Genomic DNA, 18,999 nt, shown 5'->3' on the forward strand with positions numbered 1-18,999 from the left:
TTTGCAGTAATTTGGCTATCTCCTCCAATTGTAAAACCTTTTAGAATATTATGCAAACATGCATCCGAAATTGATTCACATAATAAATATGTTGATCATGCAGTATTAGTCATCATCGGGTTTTTGATTAATCAACCGTTTGTCAACTGCATTCAACTAACCAGCATCCTGTGTTGTCTGCTTGCATTTCTGGAATTGGTAATGTTACATCCCAGTGGTCTGTCAAGATGGTAAGTGGAAAGTTAACAGTAGCTAATACAGTGAAGATAATGCCGTGTAAGTTCAAATGCATGTGTTGTAGATGTCCCAATTGTATCTAACAAATGACCCTGTAGTCAAATGTTTGCCTTCTGCCCATTGTTTTCATCCATAGATTAAAATGTGTTGAACCCGCAGAAATAGCACACACACGTACTTTAGTAATCCCGTGAGGGTCATGCGGATCCTGTTTGAGAGGGTCCCGGGACATCGCAGCATTCATTCGTGAATGAAGTCCTAGCAGTGACATTTGTCGTGCTTTAATTTGCCTGCAGGCTCCATCAGTGGAGGATTTCAGCCACTTACCCCCTGAACAGAGGAGGAAGCGGTTGCAGCAGAAAATTGATGAACTCAACAACAAGCTCCAAATAGAGATGGATCAGAGGTACTTATTCAATTGTATTGTTAATTCTCTCATGCCAAAAATGTTTTACGAAAACCTCTGATGTATTCAGAGTGGCTCCAGCTTTTTATTGCCAACGTAAACACTAATAGATTCACAATTATTGAGTTAACAGGGATGTGATTTTTCCGCTAATTCGCGGAATTCCGCTTTTTTTATCCCCCCCCCCCCCCCCCAAAAAAAAAAATCGATTTTTTTTTTTTTTGTTTGTTTGTTTTTTTTTTGTAGTTCATTGTGTATGCACATGACTCCGACAGATAACATCTTCTGCTATAACAAAGACATTTGTGGTATGCTCTAATATGAGTTACTTTTCATTTGGTCATGATACAATTATTTGTTCATGAAATTTGAACTCTTCAACATTATTTATGTGTTAACTTAGTAATCACATTAGTTAGATATGATGATATTCTCAGTGATAGTTTTTAAAAGCAAAGGCAGTCCAATGTTTTTGAATGTGACTAAAACTGCCCCCAGACCCCCGGCTAAATTTTCAGATAATTTCACTTTGGTCAAATCACATCCCTGAGTTAAGTTCTTTGACACTCTGAGGCTTTGATATTGATTTGTGTTGAGGTCATTTTCCTGCCACTAGATGGCATAATTGCATTTGTAAGACGTTGGTGACAGCTCATTGCATTTTTTCTTTTTCAAATTAAGAGCTATCTAATGTTTAACATGAAGTAACTTGTGCAATTTTTTTAAATTGTAAAATACAACTTGACCTCAGTTTCCACAAATATATGCATTATTATTAAATGTAATGCTGCTAAATTTCAACATGGATGTGTCTGCTGCGTTGCGACTGGAATTCCCACAGTACAGGCTTTTCCAAGTAATTGGCGGTCATTAATTGCGCGTTAAAAAAATTAGTGGCATTAAAGAATTTTTTAAGGCGACACCCCTAGTTGACACAAATTAATATCAAATTAATAAAGCCAATATAGTTAATGAGAAATAGATGTTTTTTTTAAGTTATGTGTGATATTATTGTGGTCATTTATATTTGTGTGTGTTGTCTGTTACATCAACACTGTGATTTTTACCTGTGCTAGGGATGCCCTAAACAAAATGAAAGACGTGTATGAGAAAACTCCACATATGGGTGACCCCAACAGCCTGCAGCCCAAAATATCAGAGACCATATTCAACATGGAAAAGCTGCGCTCTGAAATCCACAAGCATGAGGTCAGAAAAGAACAAAGTGTATGAGGTTACCCCAAGATCACCTTGAGATGAGACAGAATGTGTGCGAAATGCGTTGTTGGATATGTTGATGGCGCCATCTGCTGGTCCAAATTGAAAAGATGTTGAATTTGATTGTTCTTTCAAAAGTGTAATTTGATTTTGCCTCACTTGTGCCAATGGCAGGCTTGGTTGTCAGAGGTGGAAGGAAAGCAGGCCTCCAGAGACAGGAGGCATAGTGCCGACAACCACCATCCCACTCCCCAAGGCAGAGAGAGGTAAGACAAAAAAGTGGTTCCGAAAATGGATGGATGGATTTTTATCTAGTAAAAACTGCCCTTTTAATCCACTAAAAACTTTTCATAAAATCTTCTCCAGTGTACTTTTGTACTCCAACAATACATTGTTACTATTATCAGGGATGTAATTTTTCCGCTAATTCGCGGAATTCCGCTTTTTTTATCCCCCCCCCCCCAAAAAAAAAAGTCAGATTTATTTTTTATTTTTTATTTTTTTTATAGTAGTTCATTGTGTATGCACATGACTCCGACAGATAACATCTTCTGCTATAACAAAGACATTTGTGGTATGCTCTAATATGAGTTACTTTTCATTTGGTCATGATACAATTATTTGTTCATGAAATTTGAACCCCTCAACATTATTTATGTGTTAACTTAGTAATCACATTAGTTAGATATGATGATATTCTCAGTGATAGTTTTTAAAAGCAAAGGCAGTCCAATGTTTGTTGAATGTGACTGATTTTGAGTTGACTAAAACTGCCATTTTATATGGGATAGTTCAATATACATTGAAAATTTATGCTGTTGTTTTGTCTATTTCTTTGTCATGTGAGTGCATTGAAAGTACTTAAAAACACAGAAAACCCATGAGCTCCGGGGGGCTTCGCCCCCCACTTGTCCCCCCACCAGGGCACTGCCCTGGACCTAGCTGGGTGCCAGCGGCCCCCAGACCCCCGGCTAAATTTTCAGATAATTTCACTTTGGTCAAATCACATCCCTGTATTATTATTATTGTTATTGAAATGTAGGCTTTTTGGAGTAGAGTAGAGTAGAGTAGATACCGTCTGTGGAAACGAGGCTAAAGAGAGTACCAATACCAGCCATAGATATCGAGGCAAAGAAAATCTGAAAATCAAGTAAGTACTCCTCGGCAGTAGTTGGCGCTATACTTCGGCAGTTTGCCACATCTGTGATTCAACATCTGCAAGACACAGAGCAAGGTTTTCTGGACAAAATGTTTTTTAGTGTTCAAATGAAATTTTATATATCAAAAGTACTATAAGTATCTGTACTGATATCAGTCTGAAGAAAAGTGGTACCTGACATCCCTTTTTGAAAGTGTAATATAAAATTCACAGTATTGTCCTTTGTATGACCAGATATGATCTATACAACTTCATGAATATGTGTCTTAATTCCCAATCCTGAGATTTTCTTCAGAGTAGACCGCTGCGGCCAAATGAGCAAATGGGCAAAGCGATGTTGAAATAATCACATTTGTCAATGTGGAAAAAAAATGTGTCCAGGTTGAGAAATGTTTGTCTTGTTTGCAGTCCTGAAGGCAGTTACACAGAAGACACCAGTCAGGAGCAGCACACACCTCATCACCAATCCAATCCCCCGCAACCCGGACACCCCAGCACCGACCCGCACGAGTTTGATGATGAATTTGACGACGATGACCCGTTGCCGGTCATTGGACACTGCAAAGCTTTGTACTCTTTTGACGGTAAGGTCCGACGGATTGGACCTTGAGCGTTCGTACTTTTGCTTTTAGCATTTGTGAGAATAAATCCAAATTTTGATATGCACATTTAACTCGTAATGGAAATGTAGTTTTAAAAATATGCAAGTGTAGGCAACCGTATTTATGCAAAAATAATTGTAACTAAATACCTACATGTGTTGCTTTTATTTTGAATACATTTGTTATAACGATGGCCTTCTTGAATTTACCAAATAAGTGTATTTGTTTATTTTTCTTCACTTTTAGGTCAGAATGAGGGAACCCTGGTCATGGCTGAAGACGAGGTGATTATCTTCATTTTCTCCCATTTTAATTCACGGTTAAGCATCGTTTAGCACTCCTTTTTTTTTTAACTGTAAAAAAGTGTTTATATAAAACTTAACTTACTGAATTACGCATTCAAAAACATGTAGGACAGTGATCATTTCCTAGACGAAAAATATTAATTTTTTTCGGTTTTCAGGGTTTTTTTAAAGGCAAAAATGAAACGAAAACTAAAAGAGAAACCATTCACTGAGACGATGACATTAACTCAAATTGACTGACAATTTCGTTAATGACAAAAACGAAAACAACACAGTAACGAAAATTCACAAATTCCAATCAGAAGAAGGAATAAAACACGGGTGGGAGAAAAGAAGCGCTCAAGATGTTCACTGCACTTTATTTAATGTTCAAACATATTTACATTCATTGTGCAGCTATAAGATTAATCTCAGGCAATTGTGCACCTTTTTTTTTTATTTAGGTGAAAATAAAAGTTTTAAGACGGCATATTGTCAATTTCATTGACACAAAGTTTAATAAAGACACCTTTGTGTTATAAATGTGTCTCCCGTGTTAAACTACAGTTACAAATTGGTGTTCTATAATTTTCTGTATAAAAGTTGAAATGTATGCTGAAGGAAAACATTGATTAAAATTGCTCTTTATTTCGTCGGCTAAAATTGGATTTAAAGTTTTGATCCAATTTTAATAATAAAAAGAAAAATGCACTGAGCTGTCGCCATTGTCTTACAAATGCAATTATGCTATGCAGTGACAGAAAGATGACAAACACAAATCAATGTCATACTCGTTTTTTTTTTTTTACAGTACATCTTTTTCATTTTAAAAAGATTTATGAATTGTCATGAAATTACTGTATCAATGACAAAAAAATAAACTCTGTTAGGTTAACATTTCTTCCCACTTTTATGTTAATAGTATAAAAGATTATTTTTTTATGCCATTTGTTATTATTTGTTCCACTATTCTATCTAAATAAATAGAGGGTACTGCATGCCGAGGTGGCGCTATTGAGTGAATTTTTCTTTTTGTATTTTCCCCATTGGATATCATTAGTTCCACTTTTCCATCTAAATGAATGAAGGCTACTTTCAGATAACACTTTTCCATATAAAAATTCACAAGTGTTCTTTTTATTCATTTATCTTTCAACTACAATTAATACTTTGTAATTTTCACATATTTTAACTCTTTGACTGCCAGACGTTTTCAGAAAAAGGGATGCCGTCAGTGCCAGCCGATTTAAGCATTTTGACTGATCTTTCAAGGTCCACAGAAAATTTCGGGTTTGGTTGTGCTCCGCGCTTTCCGGCGTTAGCATCGCTAGCCGGTGAGGCTTTATGACGTGATCATAGCCGCCGCGTCAACGCTTCCAACTTCGGCGTCAACCTCGGAGTCACCATCATCATCATCATCGTCGTCATCAATGTGCTCTTTAGCATTGGTCGATGCTTTTCGTCTTTGAAAAAAATGCTCAAGCGTGAGCTGCTGGCAACCGGTCGCCATTATGGCTTCCTCAGCCATTGTCCCCTCAACACTCTAGCTCCGCCTCACGCCTTCTACTGACGCCTACCCAATCTTGTCCAAAGAGAGTCATCGCTGCCATCTAGGGGCCAAAAATACGCATTATACTAACTAGATCTGCTTGATACTTTCAGCACAGCTGGCCAAGGCTTTCCTCCACCCGTTTCCCAAAAAAAAACTTGGTTAACGTCTTTGGCGCTCCTCCGTAGATTTTTACTAAACCTCATTTAACGTTTTTGGCAGTAAAAGAGTTAAGCATTCAGCTATTAGCATTCAGCTTCCATCATTCCCCTGCAATTTCTGCAGAAATTGAACTTAGTTTAGTTGCATGATGCTTTTTGTCTTGTCCGACAGGTTTTGTACATTATCGAGGAAGACAAAGGCGACGGCTGGACGAGGGCGCGCAAACAGAGCGGGGAAGAGGGCTACGTCCCCACCACCTATGTGGAAATCACCATGGAGAAGAACTGTAAAGGTGCCGTCACCTATATCTGAAGCTCCGTTTGCCGTCTGTCCTGTCAACCGTAACCTTTTTTCCCCCATTCTTGCCGTGCTCACGTTCAAGAGAACAAAGGCAGAACGTGTGTGTTCGTTCACCTGCATGGATTTTGTCACGTGTTCCTCTATTTTGCTTTCTGTCACTTCCACTAACTATGTGCTCACTCATCCCTTCCCCTGTTGTAGCAGATGCTGTACTCGTGAGTGTCAGAGACTTGAATTGTTAAAAAAAAAAGAAAAAGAAAGAAAAGACATTTCTACAGTATATGCACGTGAGAAACTATATTGCTTCTTATCGATCAAAGTGTTCAAGATGTTGAGTGTAATATATTAGAAATTGATCTATTTTTTTTTTTATGTTTTCTAAATGGGTATTATATTGAAAAAAAAAACTGCATGATTTTATGCTCTCTGAATTCACCTCATAATTTAAAGTTTTTGTGAGTGTTTGCGTGCGCACGCAAAAATCAGTTTTTGTTTTATCTGTGCCATCACAGCCGATTTTGTTTAATTGCAGTCACGAGAATGTCTTAATTTGTTACTGGTGCACGATGCAAATTGATTTTTGGAGTTTCTAGAGCTCAGATGATAGAGTTGTTGTCGTGTGTGCTAGGTACGTTTTATATTTGTATGATATTCTACATTTCAAAAAAAAAAACTTTCGACCATAAACAACACATTTGTCATTCCCTCCGCGTTCTGTCCTCATTAACCTTTCACCTATCCGTTAATTTTCTTGTTCCATTGAAAATGACAACAGAAGCTCTAAAAAATGTCTGGAGTGCATACAAACGCTACTGCCTCTTTATTTATAAACACCCGGCGCACTGCTTTGTAGTGGGATGCAGCTACTTGCTAGAGAGAAAAAAAATGCCGTGTAGAACATCTGGGTGACTGAAGACAAAATTAACGGATCATATTGTCACATTCCATAATGTCAAATGTACAGGATGGTTAAGAGGACAGTAGCCTACGACAGGGATGGGCAACATATATGCTGGAAGGGGCCACAATTTGTCATCAGTGGGACTTGGATGGTGCATAGGAACACATTTCCTAACCAGATCTATGCTTACATGCAAAATATGTTGTCTTAATAATATATTTATTTTTTCTTAATACATTTCTCAATGCAAGAAAGGGTTATAAACCAAAAATAACCATACTGTGCAAAGGGCTGTCCCATGACCATTCAAGGATGTCACAAAACTGCTGAACAGCAAACCAACGTTAACTCATTTGCTCCCAAAAATGTATAAATACGTTCCATTTTAAATATTAACAGGCTTCCAAAGACGTATTTTTACGTTTTTTTGTTTGTTTTTTAAATGCTAGAGCATACAGAAAGCTTTGATGCAGCCTCTGGACTGTAGAGAATGCTTGAAGCAATGGCAGTTATTACAAAAACGGCCAGCAGGTGGCAGCGCAGTATAAGAGATCAGCCAGGGCCATTTTGCAAAAAGTTCTTTCCCCCACTGTTTTAAACAGATTTGTGAATAATTATGAAACCTAGCTGTATTCTAATGCTAATTGCTGCAAAACGGAAACAGATAGAAATGTGCAATGTACTTTTTTTTTCCTGATGAAAGAAGAGACTCTAATCTTTCTTTTGGTAGGTGCCATGTTTTTATAGCAATAGAACAGAATATTCTGTGGGCCTTGCAAAATCTGTCAAAATCCAGTAAATCAGCCGGGAGCAAAGGGGGTTGCTTCAGGTACTGTTTGTCCAGCATATCATTCCAAATTCGCAAAAAAAATAAAATAAAATTAGGCTTTCTCGTGTTGTTGTATAGGGCAGCATAAGACCCAGTGTAAGTGCAATTTAGCCAGGTCTGCCCTCTAGTGGCTAGTGGTGACATTACAACTTAAAACTACAGTTGATGCATACTGTAAGTTTGGCACCATCACATTTACATATTTGCAATTTTTTCCCTCAAGTTATTCTAGTTTTTGGGGCGGGGGGTAAAAAATGAAGAAAGAAAAAAATCAAGGTCCCACTTCGTTGCCCATCCCTGGCCTATGATGTGAAATGATTGTGATTCTGTGTCTCAGTGTTTGTGCGTCTACTTGCCTTTCCTTAACGGCGTCTCTCCTCTGTATGACTGTGCAGGTTCCTGAGGGCTGCAGAGTGGCCAGGTGGTTTGATTGGCCAGGTGGAGGGCTCTCGCTGGTGGCTGATTTTTGGTGGTGGGGGTGAAAGAGAGAGATGAGAAGGAGAGAGAGAGGGAAACAGAAGGGCAAGTTTGCATGTCGGCATGCTCTCACATACGTAACGGCTGCGGCAGTCCGAGCTTTTAACTGAATAACGGCAGGCAGTAAAAGTAAATTTCATTTCTTAAAATGATTGCAACAACTGCACGAGGAGGTCCCACTTCATACCACTGGGCTTTTTAACAACGAATTGGATGGCAGAGTCTGCTTTCACTGGCCACTAGTGGACGTTTGCCATGTTCCCTCAAAGGGAATAAATATTTCAGCTTTTCTCTAATAAACGGCTCGGTCATTTACTAATTCTCAGGCCTTGTAATATTTAGAGTAGTGAAATCACTCATCAATCTCAGTATTTGAAGAAAGTTCCTTTCATACCTTTTTAAAGACCACCTGCAATTCTAAAACACGACATCAGATTGCAACTCATTCTAATTACTTTAGCTGTACACTAAAAAAAAAAAAAAAAGAAATTAAATAGTGTTTGCTAGTGCAGCATTTTTCCCATTCTGGAAATTAAGAAAAATAAGGTTAATAAATTGCAAGATATGTAAAAAAAAAAAAAACTATTTAATATACACTCTTAAACTGAATTACTAGAAATATCGCATGGAAACCCTTTGCCTTAAAACTGCTTTAGCTATTACTAGGAATGTCAAAATTAGTGCGTTCATTTTGAGTTAATTTAAAGTTCCTTTAATGCCACTAATTTTATTAACGTGTGATTATAGGAGAAGCCTGTATACTGGCAAAGCAGCAGACACGTCCACGTCAAAATTTAGCAGTAATAAATGTAATAATAATAATGCATATATTTGTGTTGACTGGGGTCAAGTTGTATTTTACAATTTTAAAAAAATGTGCAGAATTTCACAACTTACTTAATTTTAAAGATTCGATAGCTCTTAATATGACCAGAGAAATGCACTGAACTGTCACCGTCTTACAAATGCAATGATGCCATCTAGTGGCAGAAAAATGACCACAACACAAAACAACGTCACACTCGTTTTTTACAGTACAGCATCCTTTTAATTTTAACTCAGTTTTATGAATTATTATGAAATTACCATTTCGATGACTAAAAGATGCAGCCATATTTCTTCCACTTTTATGTTAACAAGAACGAAAACTTTTCTTGTACATTTAGGACAGATGTAAAATTTTAACTAATGAAGTCATGCGATTAATTCTGATTAATATTTTTAATCGCCTGTTATTATTTACACATGGTAAAAATTCCTAATTATATACAGTAATGTACAATCAATAGTTTTGCTCTTTTTCTTTCAATACAATTGTTTGTATGTTGGAGTTTTTACCATGCATAAAAGCTCAAGTGGTTTAAGGCAAATGGTTTCCACGGGAATTTTTAGTAAACTCTACTAATTTCGGTTTAGAGTGTATGGAACCTCTGAGGTTTTTTTTTGTTTTGTTCATGTCTCTTTTGAGGTTGTGTCGATTTTGAGTATTTGCTGCCACTAACTGTCAGCGCCGCACTGTTTTCAACTCATCCCTTTCATCTGTGCTCTGTTGATGATGCCTGCCTGCCTGCCCGAGCCACTCTGCTCCTCATGCCTGCCTTCTTCACGTGTCATCCACATGAAGTTGCATGTTCCTAACATGTTCCACTTGTGGACTAAGCGCTACTTCCTGTCATCATATGTTACAAGCATGAGTTGTCGTTTTACGTGCGCGTTTCCCCAAACAGCTTTTGGGTTTTTCATCAAGCTGATAGCAGGACTATCCACCACCTTCTCCCCCGCCCTCCCTCTCGGCTCCGGTTTGGCACCTTCTGATTTTAACCAGCAGGTGGCAGACTTTCCTCACCAAAGTCAAGCAAGAGTGCTTCTTTTGGAATGAGAGCAAGAACAAGTCCTTCGTCAGCTGCCGGCTCACGTCTGGCTGGACTATCAAATCATTTCTATTTTGGAATGTGATGACACATTTGATGGAGCAAGTAACAACATTTTTTATTTTTATTTTTTTAAACCGACCAGCGAATAAGTGCGGACGTGTTAGTTTTGAATTGAATGACTTGTACATATGAACATGTTTCGATGTCTTGCTTGAATGTGTTTCCGTAGTGATTGTGCTCCGGTTCGTTTGCTTGACTGATTGATTGACACTCTTCGGAAGACATTAAGGTTTGAAATCGAACCGATGCACTTTGCCCCGAAGTTGTACAGCATTTGAATTGGATCAAACGAAAGAATGAATGACTTAATGCGGATCCGCGTTGTGACTGTCTGTGTACAAATGCAGAACAAAAAGCTCTGGTGAATTATTATTATTATTGTTTTTTAACGTCTTCGAGTTTTCTACTCTTTTTGTAACGGCTGTCGTAAACAACTTTTGCATGATTTTATTCCATCTTTCGAATCAATTTCTCATAGTTATTTCAAAAATGTGTGTGGTTCAGTTGACATTTTAGGGCAAACTAAAAATGGTAATCAGAAGATGTGACCACACCTTAATCTTTTTTTTTCTTTTTTTTTATGAAGCTGTGAAATGTGCAGATTAATGTTGCTGTTGCTAGTTAAACATCCCTTTGCCCCATTAATTGTGTAGCCATCCCTGTCCAATACTGTTGAATTTTAACGTTGAGGGGACAAAATGTCTATTTTCTTACAGTGCCCCCTAATTAAGTTCAAGCAACATTGCTGTTTAAGCCGTAATTAGACCCCTCCCAGTTTTGTAGCACCCACATCTATCTACCAAAAAAAAATGCCCAATCAAAACTCATAACGCTATTTATCAGTTTAGGAAGGGATTTATACTTTTAAAACTACTATCCCCATTCATTATGGCCCTTTTGTTTATTAATAGTACCAAGTCTGACTGCTCTGCTGCTTTCTAATAGCAATAATCATTGCTTCATTTATCCATATTCAAGATATTTGTTTATTATGTGTAACACTGAACTTTAATTGCCTTTCAGTCTTCCAGTTGCTAATTTTGATGTATAAACTGTGTTAAAAAAAAAAAAAGAGCAAAAAATCCAAAGAGTTGATCAGTGATAAGTCAGGGAGGTTCAATACATTCAATTTAAAATTTGCACTTACGAATTAGAAAGAAAAAAAAATCGGAATCAAATACTGTACACTTTAACGTCTGTTCTATTAATAACCTCAATTGATGCAGTAATTGGAAAATGTCTGTCCCATAAACCTGTGGATCAAAGAGAAACTATTACAAGTTTTCATTTTTGCCCGCGTTCACCATCTGCTACTTAGTCTTCCAACCAAATATACATCATGTACAGTATATGTATGTGTAGACGACATACCGCGTTATATATATATTGTGCCAAACACAAAACTGAGCAGACCAGGTTGACGAAACGTGTTCTGAATTCAAGCAAGTTCTCATCCAAACTGTACTACTTTGTGAATTGCTGCAAGTACTGCAACTATGCGGTAAAAACATTCACCATCCTCTTGACGTTGCTTTTATTTGAAGTGTGATCGTCCTGTTGTTTCTCCTGCGGATATTAAAAAAAAAAAAAAAAAAAAAAAAAGTCCATGTACAGATATCTGTTCACTAACTGTAAAGAATTTAATGAAATCACTCTAAAAAGTGAAGTCTGAGTAATAAAAAAACATGTCGGTACACTACGAAATGTTTCTACAGGTTGTCATGTCGTATCCATGCTGGGTCTCGTATTTCTTGTAATAACTGACGGCTTTACTTTTTCCCAGCACCGCATTCTCATGCACACTCGGTTTGTCTTTTACACTTTGAATGTTGTCAGACACTTTGTGGACTAAATGCCTTTTTTCAACTTGTAGAGTTTTGCTGAAATAAACAATGAAAAGTCGTTTTGGTTTTCCTCTTTGCTCTTGAAAAGGACTACTCCTTGTTAAATGGTTTCACGTAACCATTTAGGAATTACACATTGGTACTTTAAAAAAAAAAAATCCACATTCCGGAGATGTTACACGACAACCTTCACTTGCTACTTGTTTGTGTATCTGACTGCCTTCACTTCTGTCTTCAGTGCAAAATGACCGGTTTGAGAGGAGGACACTGATTTGCCCATGAACTCATTCACTGCCATTGACGGCTGTCGACGTCAAAGATTCATTTTGACCGGGCAGTGACGGCTCTAAAAGTCAAAAAGAAAGCAGCCCACATCAGGCCAATCAACATGTAAGTCGATTATCCACATACTTCGAACCCATGACCTATGACAGACATGCACAATCATATCTTGGTGAAATTATTATTTTTTTGTGCTAACCTCTCCGACAGCTGCACATTTATTCCTAACGGTCAGTGTCCGTCATTCACATACAAGCTCCACAGAACATGTACCATATTTATTTAAACCGCAGTAGTTCAGAATATAAACATTCAAATGAATTGACTTTTTTTTTTCTTATTCCTTAATTATATACAAAACAAAGGGACCAAGGCTTCACATATGTACAACTTTAGTGACAAATTAGCATACAGTACTTGTGTGTACCTTCACTTCTACACACAAACACATCCTTCTGTTTTAAATACGTTGAACTATTCACGTGGTTGAACTTCTTAAGCAGCCCACAGGGTCACTCCAGAACTTCTTAGTATGAGGCCGATTTATTTTGAGGTGGTTTTGTGTAAAGAGACTGAAATGAAGAACTTCGGCTATCTATTAGTTTTGTTTGTTTACAGGTACTTCTATCGACATAGACACGTCTGCTCTCTTATGAAAGTGCAAGTTTCATCCTCATTTTCATCATTCTGCCCTTCTTTAGGGGACACGACACCCAAACGTTCGTCTGGAAAAACACACAGGAATACGGAAGGAGATTAGGGCCAGTGAAGACAGAGGAAAAAAAAAAAAAAGGTTGTCAGGATTCTCACTTAATTCTATGGAGTCGTTCTGGTGCCAGGGTATGAAACATAACATTTGTGTTGCTAAACTGTACCTACAGTTTACTAATCTGTCACAGATTAGTAAATTTGTTGGTACAGATTACTAAACTGTGGAAACAGATTAGTAAAATGTGAGTTCAGATTACTAAACTGGGTACGGATTAGTAAACTGTGGGAACGGATTAGTAAACTGGGAACAGATTACTAAACAACGTGAACAAATGAGTAAACTGGGTACAGATTAGTAAACTGTGGGAACAGATTAGTAAACTGTGGGAACAGATTAGTAAACTGTGGGAACAGATTACTAAACAACATGAACAAATTAGTAAACTGGGTACAGATTACTAAACTGTAGGAACAGATTAGTAAACTGTGGGTACGGATTACTAAACTGGGTGCAGATTACTAAACTGTGGGAACAGATTACTAAACAACGTGAACAAATTAGTAAACTGGGTACAGATTACTAAACTGTCGGAACAGATTAGTAAACTGGGTACAGATTAGCAACAACAACAACAAAAATCATACCCTGGCACCGGAGGGGCTCCATAAAATTCTGCTTTTTAAGTGAGAATTTTGACTTTCATCTCAGAATTCTGACTTTAAAGTGAGAAGGTTGACTTTAAAGTCAGAATTCTTGAGAATAAAGTGAGAATCCTGCCAACCTTTTTTTTCCTCTTTTCAATGGCCCTAATCCTCTTGTAAGTATATAATACACGAGTGCTGCTCAAGTTGAAGCAGTTCTTAATCTGACACATCTTTGAGATGATGAAAGTACATTTTGTGATGCATCATGTGTACAACATTCGAAGTGGAAATATTGAACGTTCAAAATACTATCGAGACTCAGTATCTTTGCGTCACTGAGTGGTATTTATTTGTATTTACAGCTGTTTTGAGATTGCCTTGAAGCATTGTATAACCTTTCATTGCTTCTGAGTGTTTGGTCTCATGGTCCCTTATAAACCCATGTTTATGACTTGGTTACACGGCTGAATTGAAACTGCCAATCGGAGGTCAAATTAAAGTGTGTATTTTGGGCAGGGGCTCCAGCTTTCTTGACAACGCAGTCAGGATGAGGTTGAATTTGCCGTAGCGATCCGATTGGTTGACCGAAGCGCCGCGACTCCCCCACAGCAGCCGCAGCTGAAAGTCTGTTTTGAACACCTCCAGCAGGTCTTCATCACACTGGAATCCTGAAAAACATACAGCATGTCTGGTTTCAAACTCATTCACTGCCATTGACGGATATAGACGTCAAACATCTTGTTTTTACTGATCTGGCGGTGAATAAGTTAAAATACATTCATTTTATTCCTTGGCTTTTCGTTCAGAGTGAATTGTATGGTCCTTGGAGTCTTTTCATGTTTATTATTATTATTTTATTTATTTATTATTTTGTATTTATTTTTATATTATTTTCTGTTAGTTGTTTAAATTTTTAAAAAATATATTTATTTCTTTATTTTACTTATTTTATTTTAGTATTTTATTGACTGTTTAAATTTTTTTTTGTTGGTTTCACTAGATTTTATGTGCATGATTTTGAGCGGATCTCAATGTGCAGCACTTTGGAAACGCTTGTTTATAAAATGTGCTATAGAAATAAAGTGAGTTGAATTGAATTGGATACACTGAAATCTAATGATCTCATTTAAAACTATAGAAGCTCAATTGAAGTTAACCTGTAAAGGTTTATATGTATTTTAAGTTCATCCTGAAATTTCACCCGCAAACCGAATATCCCGAACTGTTTGTGAGAAATGTTATTTTCCTTGTGCTTTTACCGTGCATGATTCTCTGCGCGTTCTCAGTGTAGCTATGCGCGTTGTGTGCGACGTCGCGTGCCGCTTGGAGGTGCCGCAGCATGATGTCACAGCCCTGGTCACTGGTCTCCCAGAGCTCCGCCCCCTCCGGCGAGACGGACGGACGCTCCATCAAAGTGAGAAGCGGCAACAGCAGGGGAACGCACACCACAGCAGGACAGCAGGCTGAGGGAAGGTCCAAATAAGAATCTCAAAAATTTCGATAAGAACAAAATACGTTTATTTTTTATTTTTATGTACCTGTTCCTTCGTAGAGATTTTTGTAGAAAGGTTTGAGCGTTTTCTCATAGCTGATGGCAGTCTGCGTGTAGTTCCTCCTCAGAGTCGTCCACGTTTCCTCCAGACGACTAATCTGAATAGCGCACAACAAATTCTGTGTAATATGCTTGATATACTGCTTGTGCGTGTGCAGAGGTAGCAAATCCAGAAAGTAAAAACCCTGCCACAGTTTGGCTTTAGCTCCGGGTGCTACTTAGCTAGCTACCTAGCTAGCTCCCATGGTGCTTGTTTACCTGCTAGGGAGCTGGCTAGCTAGCTAGCAACAGGGGCTAAAGCCAAACTGTGGCAGGGTATTTTCTTTCTGGACCTGGATTTGCCATCTCTGCACATGTGTGACTGTGTTTGTTACCTGTGGCAGTTCCAGAGCCTTCATCAGGGCGGTGAACGCAAACAGGTCGCCCACAGTGTCCTTCAGCTCCAATGCAACCAGAACGATGCGGTTCAAAGTGCACGCTCGCTCCTCCACGCTGCCCGTACACCCGAGAATATCCACCGCCACGCCGATTGCCATGGTGTGGTGCCTGGCAGGACGAGAAGAGGGAGAAATGCGTTTGCAGCACAAGTTGATGACCAGTAAGACTGCTTATTTGGCACACAACTGAAATCCTTCCATGTTTGCAAAAGATTGCTGAAAATAATCGTGGTTTATCAAAGCATCCATTTTCTCAAACTTTTATGCAGGTTAAAGGTCACAGGTGAGCCGTAGCCTATCACAGCAATCACTAGTGTGAGTGGGACACTGATTGGGAAAGATCTTTTTTTAAAGAGAGTTGTTGTTGGCTAGAATGTGTGAAATTAATCCAACCAGGGAGAGGAGATAACCAAATGCCGGCCAGATTGCACAAACCTCGGCCGAGAGGTTCAGCAGCCTCTAGAACCAAGTCAAGAAAAGGTAAAAATATCTCTAACCCTCCATATCCTGGTCACCACCTCTTCCAGCTCCTTCCCTCAGGTAGGCTCTATCAAACTACCCCTCCTTAACCATCAATTCCTTACTCTTTGACTGCCAGACGTTTTCAGAAAAGGGATGCCGTGGGTGCCAGCCGATTTTAAGCATTTTGACTGATCTTTCAAGGTCCATAGAAAATTATGTGTTTGGACTATGGAAACACACATACTGCCAAATGAAAGATTGGACTCTCAGCTTTCATCATTATTCCGTTTTTCAGTAATCAACAATAGAAAATGGTTAGTTTCACCTCTGTTTTGAAACAAACGTCTTTTAACGTCTTTGGCACTCCTCCATAGGATTTTACTAAACGTTATTTAACGTTTTTGGCAGTCAAAGAGTTTAAAAAAGTTGGCTCCAAATTTCACAGTGACACCTTGCAAAAAGATGATTCTTGATCTTTGCAGTATTTTGATGAAAACATGTCACGGACACCTTATAATATGTTGGCGTTGCAGGGCCACATATGTATATATTTTTTACGAGGGGGCTAATATTTTGAGAAAATAACTCACAAATATGCCATTTTATAAAGTCACAAATTTGCGCCTTTATGAAGTGGCAAATTTGCAAGAAAAAAAACCTCTGAAACTTACGACAAATGCACGTAAGGTAACAAAAGTAATGTGAGGATTCGTTGGTGGTTAATGGGACACTATTTGTAAAATGAAAAGGCAGGATGGAAACAGACAACTTTACTCTTCATACACGGCAGCTAGAGCGACAACACTTCCTGATCCACTATCAGCTGACTAACACTAACCAATCACAAGCTAGCATTCTTTAGGTAAATGCAAGTGAATGACAGAGCAGCAGATTTGACACATCAACTTAGCTACTTGTAAAAAAAAAAAAGTACCAAAATGTATGAATGTGTAAATAATAATTCTGGAAACATAAATGTACAAGAAAAGATACATTTTAACAAATTAACTCAAATACTTGATCTAAAAAAATAATAGTTATACGTGGCCCTAATATGCCGTCGTATTACAAAGACTGTTTTCAACTGTGGTAAAAAAAAAAAAAAAATTATTAAAAAGAACCGTCCCAAGATACATACCGTTCCATCAGGTCCAATCTGAGCTGTCGACCGTGTGGCAACGTGATCAACTCCAGGCCAGAATTGACACCCATCTGACCTCTCTGCTTAGACGACACACCGAGTATCCTTGCCACCTGCAACGCAAAACGTCTGCGCTTAACGATGTACCAGCAGCTCGTAATCGCGCTTGTGTTAGAGTATCTCATTTAGTTTATGTGAATTTTGTTGACTCTTGGAGGATCATTCGAGGATAAAGATTACATTCATGACACCGTGACTCTCAAAGTCATCCAGGATTGGAGAAGGATGGATGGATTTAACAAAAAACAAAAAGAAAACCTCAATTTTAATCAGAGGTGGCAAATTTAGGTACAGAAATGAAAAACCCTGCCACAGTTTGGCTTTAGCCCATTGTGCTAGCTAGCTAGCTAGCTAGCTAGCTAGCTAGCTCCCTAACGGAGCACCTGGGGAGCTAGCTAGGGAACTCGCTAGCTAGCACCTGGGGCTAAAGCCAAACTGTGGCAGGGTTTTTACTTTCTGCATGTGGATTTGCCACTTCTGAATTATTTAAAAAATAATAATAATTTTTGACGTGGACGTGTCTGCTGCGTTGCGACTAGAATTCCCCCATTGCAGGCTTTCCAAGTAAGGGGGCGGTCATTAATCGCACGTTAGAAAAATCAGCAGCATTAAAGGAACTTTAAATTAGCTAAAAATTAACGCGCTAATTTTGACACCCCAAGTTACAAGCGTTGAAGAAAAAAGTAGATGCAGAAGTAGAAAAAATGTGATTAATCGCGGAAAACTGTGCGATTAATTACTTTAAAAAATGTAATCGCTTGACAGCACTAATTATAACTATTTATGTAGCGCACGTATTTCTTACCAATAAATCTGGCAGCAAAGTAAACAACATACAAATTAGTCATCTGATCTGGACTTTGTTGTCCTTGCTTTGGTACCAGTGGGACATGACGCAGAAGCGTCCTGGAATCACCCCTTTGCGGTCGCACGGTTTTGTTGTGGCTCAAGAAAAAAAAAAAACACATCGCATCTGCGACGCTAAATCTTCCTTTGGTCCGCTTTCAAAGGGCGGTTCGAAAGTTAAGATGTGGTTTGAAGATCAAGCTCGCGAGGGTTGAGGTTAGACGCCAGTGCGTGTTTGTACCTGGCAGTCGGCCATGAGCAGGTGTCGGGCTATGCTGTGGTGGTTGTGGCTCAGCAGCAGCTCTTTGGCCCGCTTCAAAACCAACATCTCCAGCGGTTTGTTTTCAGCCGGCAGAAGTCGCGAGTTGAACTCCGTTGGCCGAAACGCCGACTCCGTCTCCGCCAGCGGCCGGAGGAAAACCTTCCTCCTCTCGCCCTCCTGCTCCTCCCTCTCCGTGTCCTCGTCTTCTTCCCCGCTGCTGTTTTCCAAAGCCTCGATGGCGTGATGGTAGGAGCTTCGGTCCAGGCCTCTGTGCGCTCCCGTCTCCTCGGCCGCCTCGCCCTCTTGCCTCAACCTCCCAACGTAGCTGCACGGCAGCTGCTCGAGTTCATGGGCGTTGTCTGGGATAAAGTTGGGAGTGTTTGCTTCATTCCATTCCAGCGGGCTGCAGGACCTGACGTCTGCGGGAGTCCGTGCCAGGCATTCAGTTCGTGCTGGTTTGGCCTCAGAGTCGGGATACTCAATCTGGGGATGTGCGCAGCTGGGAGAGGTTTGCAGGTCCGCGTAGGTAGACTTCACCGGGGTTACGGGAGGACCTGTGGCAGAACGGTAACGTCTATTACCTTAGACATCACCTGGACTGATCAACAAATTATTTTCTCAAAACAGATGTTGGCTTTTAACTTTGTGCTGTTAACAATCCGGATGGTCCTTTTCCTCTTTGGCCCCGATGACATAATG

General features: G+C 39.0%; 2 protein-coding genes across 10 annotated transcripts in view; one reads left to right on the plus strand and one right to left on the minus strand.

Annotated features, from left to right (window-relative positions):
- The window catches only part of fnbp1l (formin binding protein 1-like), a 47,210-nt gene extending 35,250 nt beyond the window's left edge, over positions 1 to 11,960 (plus strand). For 3 of the 5 annotated variants that reach the window (XM_077584156.1, XM_077584160.1, XM_077584159.1), the window contains 6 exons: positions 534 to 643; positions 1,720 to 1,852; positions 2,036 to 2,127; positions 3,429 to 3,604; positions 3,869 to 3,906; positions 5,789 to 6,621. In XM_077584156.1, coding sequence (XP_077440282.1) covers positions 534 to 643; positions 1,720 to 1,852; positions 2,036 to 2,127; positions 3,429 to 3,604; positions 3,869 to 3,906; positions 5,789 to 5,929 — 690 coding nt within the window. In that variant the 3' untranslated portion in view covers positions 5,930 to 6,621. Of the gene's footprint in view, positions 1 to 215; positions 231 to 533; positions 644 to 1,719; positions 1,853 to 2,035; positions 2,128 to 3,428; positions 3,605 to 3,868; positions 3,907 to 5,788; positions 6,622 to 8,042 lie in introns of those variants that run through there. The other 2 variants (XM_077584157.1, XM_077584158.1) reach the window with 2 other exon arrangements.
- Positions 11,961 to 12,447: 487 nt separating this feature from the next.
- The window catches only part of bcar3 (BCAR3 adaptor protein, NSP family member), a 59,758-nt gene continuing 53,206 nt past the window's right edge, over positions 12,448 to 18,999 (minus strand). For all 5 annotated transcript variants that reach the window (XM_077584145.1, XM_077584148.1, XM_077584147.1 and 2 more), the window contains 6 exons: positions 18,280 to 18,854; positions 17,130 to 17,245; positions 15,467 to 15,638; positions 15,079 to 15,190; positions 14,800 to 15,003; positions 12,448 to 14,208 (listed from right to left, as the gene is read on the minus strand). In XM_077584145.1, coding sequence (XP_077440271.1) covers positions 14,030 to 14,208; positions 14,800 to 15,003; positions 15,079 to 15,190; positions 15,467 to 15,638; positions 17,130 to 17,245; positions 18,280 to 18,854 — 1,358 coding nt within the window. In that variant the 3' untranslated portion in view covers positions 12,448 to 14,029. The remainder of the gene's footprint in view (positions 14,209 to 14,799; positions 15,004 to 15,078; positions 15,191 to 15,466; positions 15,639 to 17,129; positions 17,246 to 18,279; positions 18,855 to 18,999) is intronic.

Source organism: Vanacampus margaritifer, chromosome 13 (genome assembly GCF_051991255.1).
Source record: "Vanacampus margaritifer isolate UIUO_Vmar chromosome 13, RoL_Vmar_1.0, whole genome shotgun sequence".
Classification (NCBI taxonomy): Eukaryota; Metazoa; Chordata; class Actinopteri; order Syngnathiformes; family Syngnathidae; genus Vanacampus; species Vanacampus margaritifer.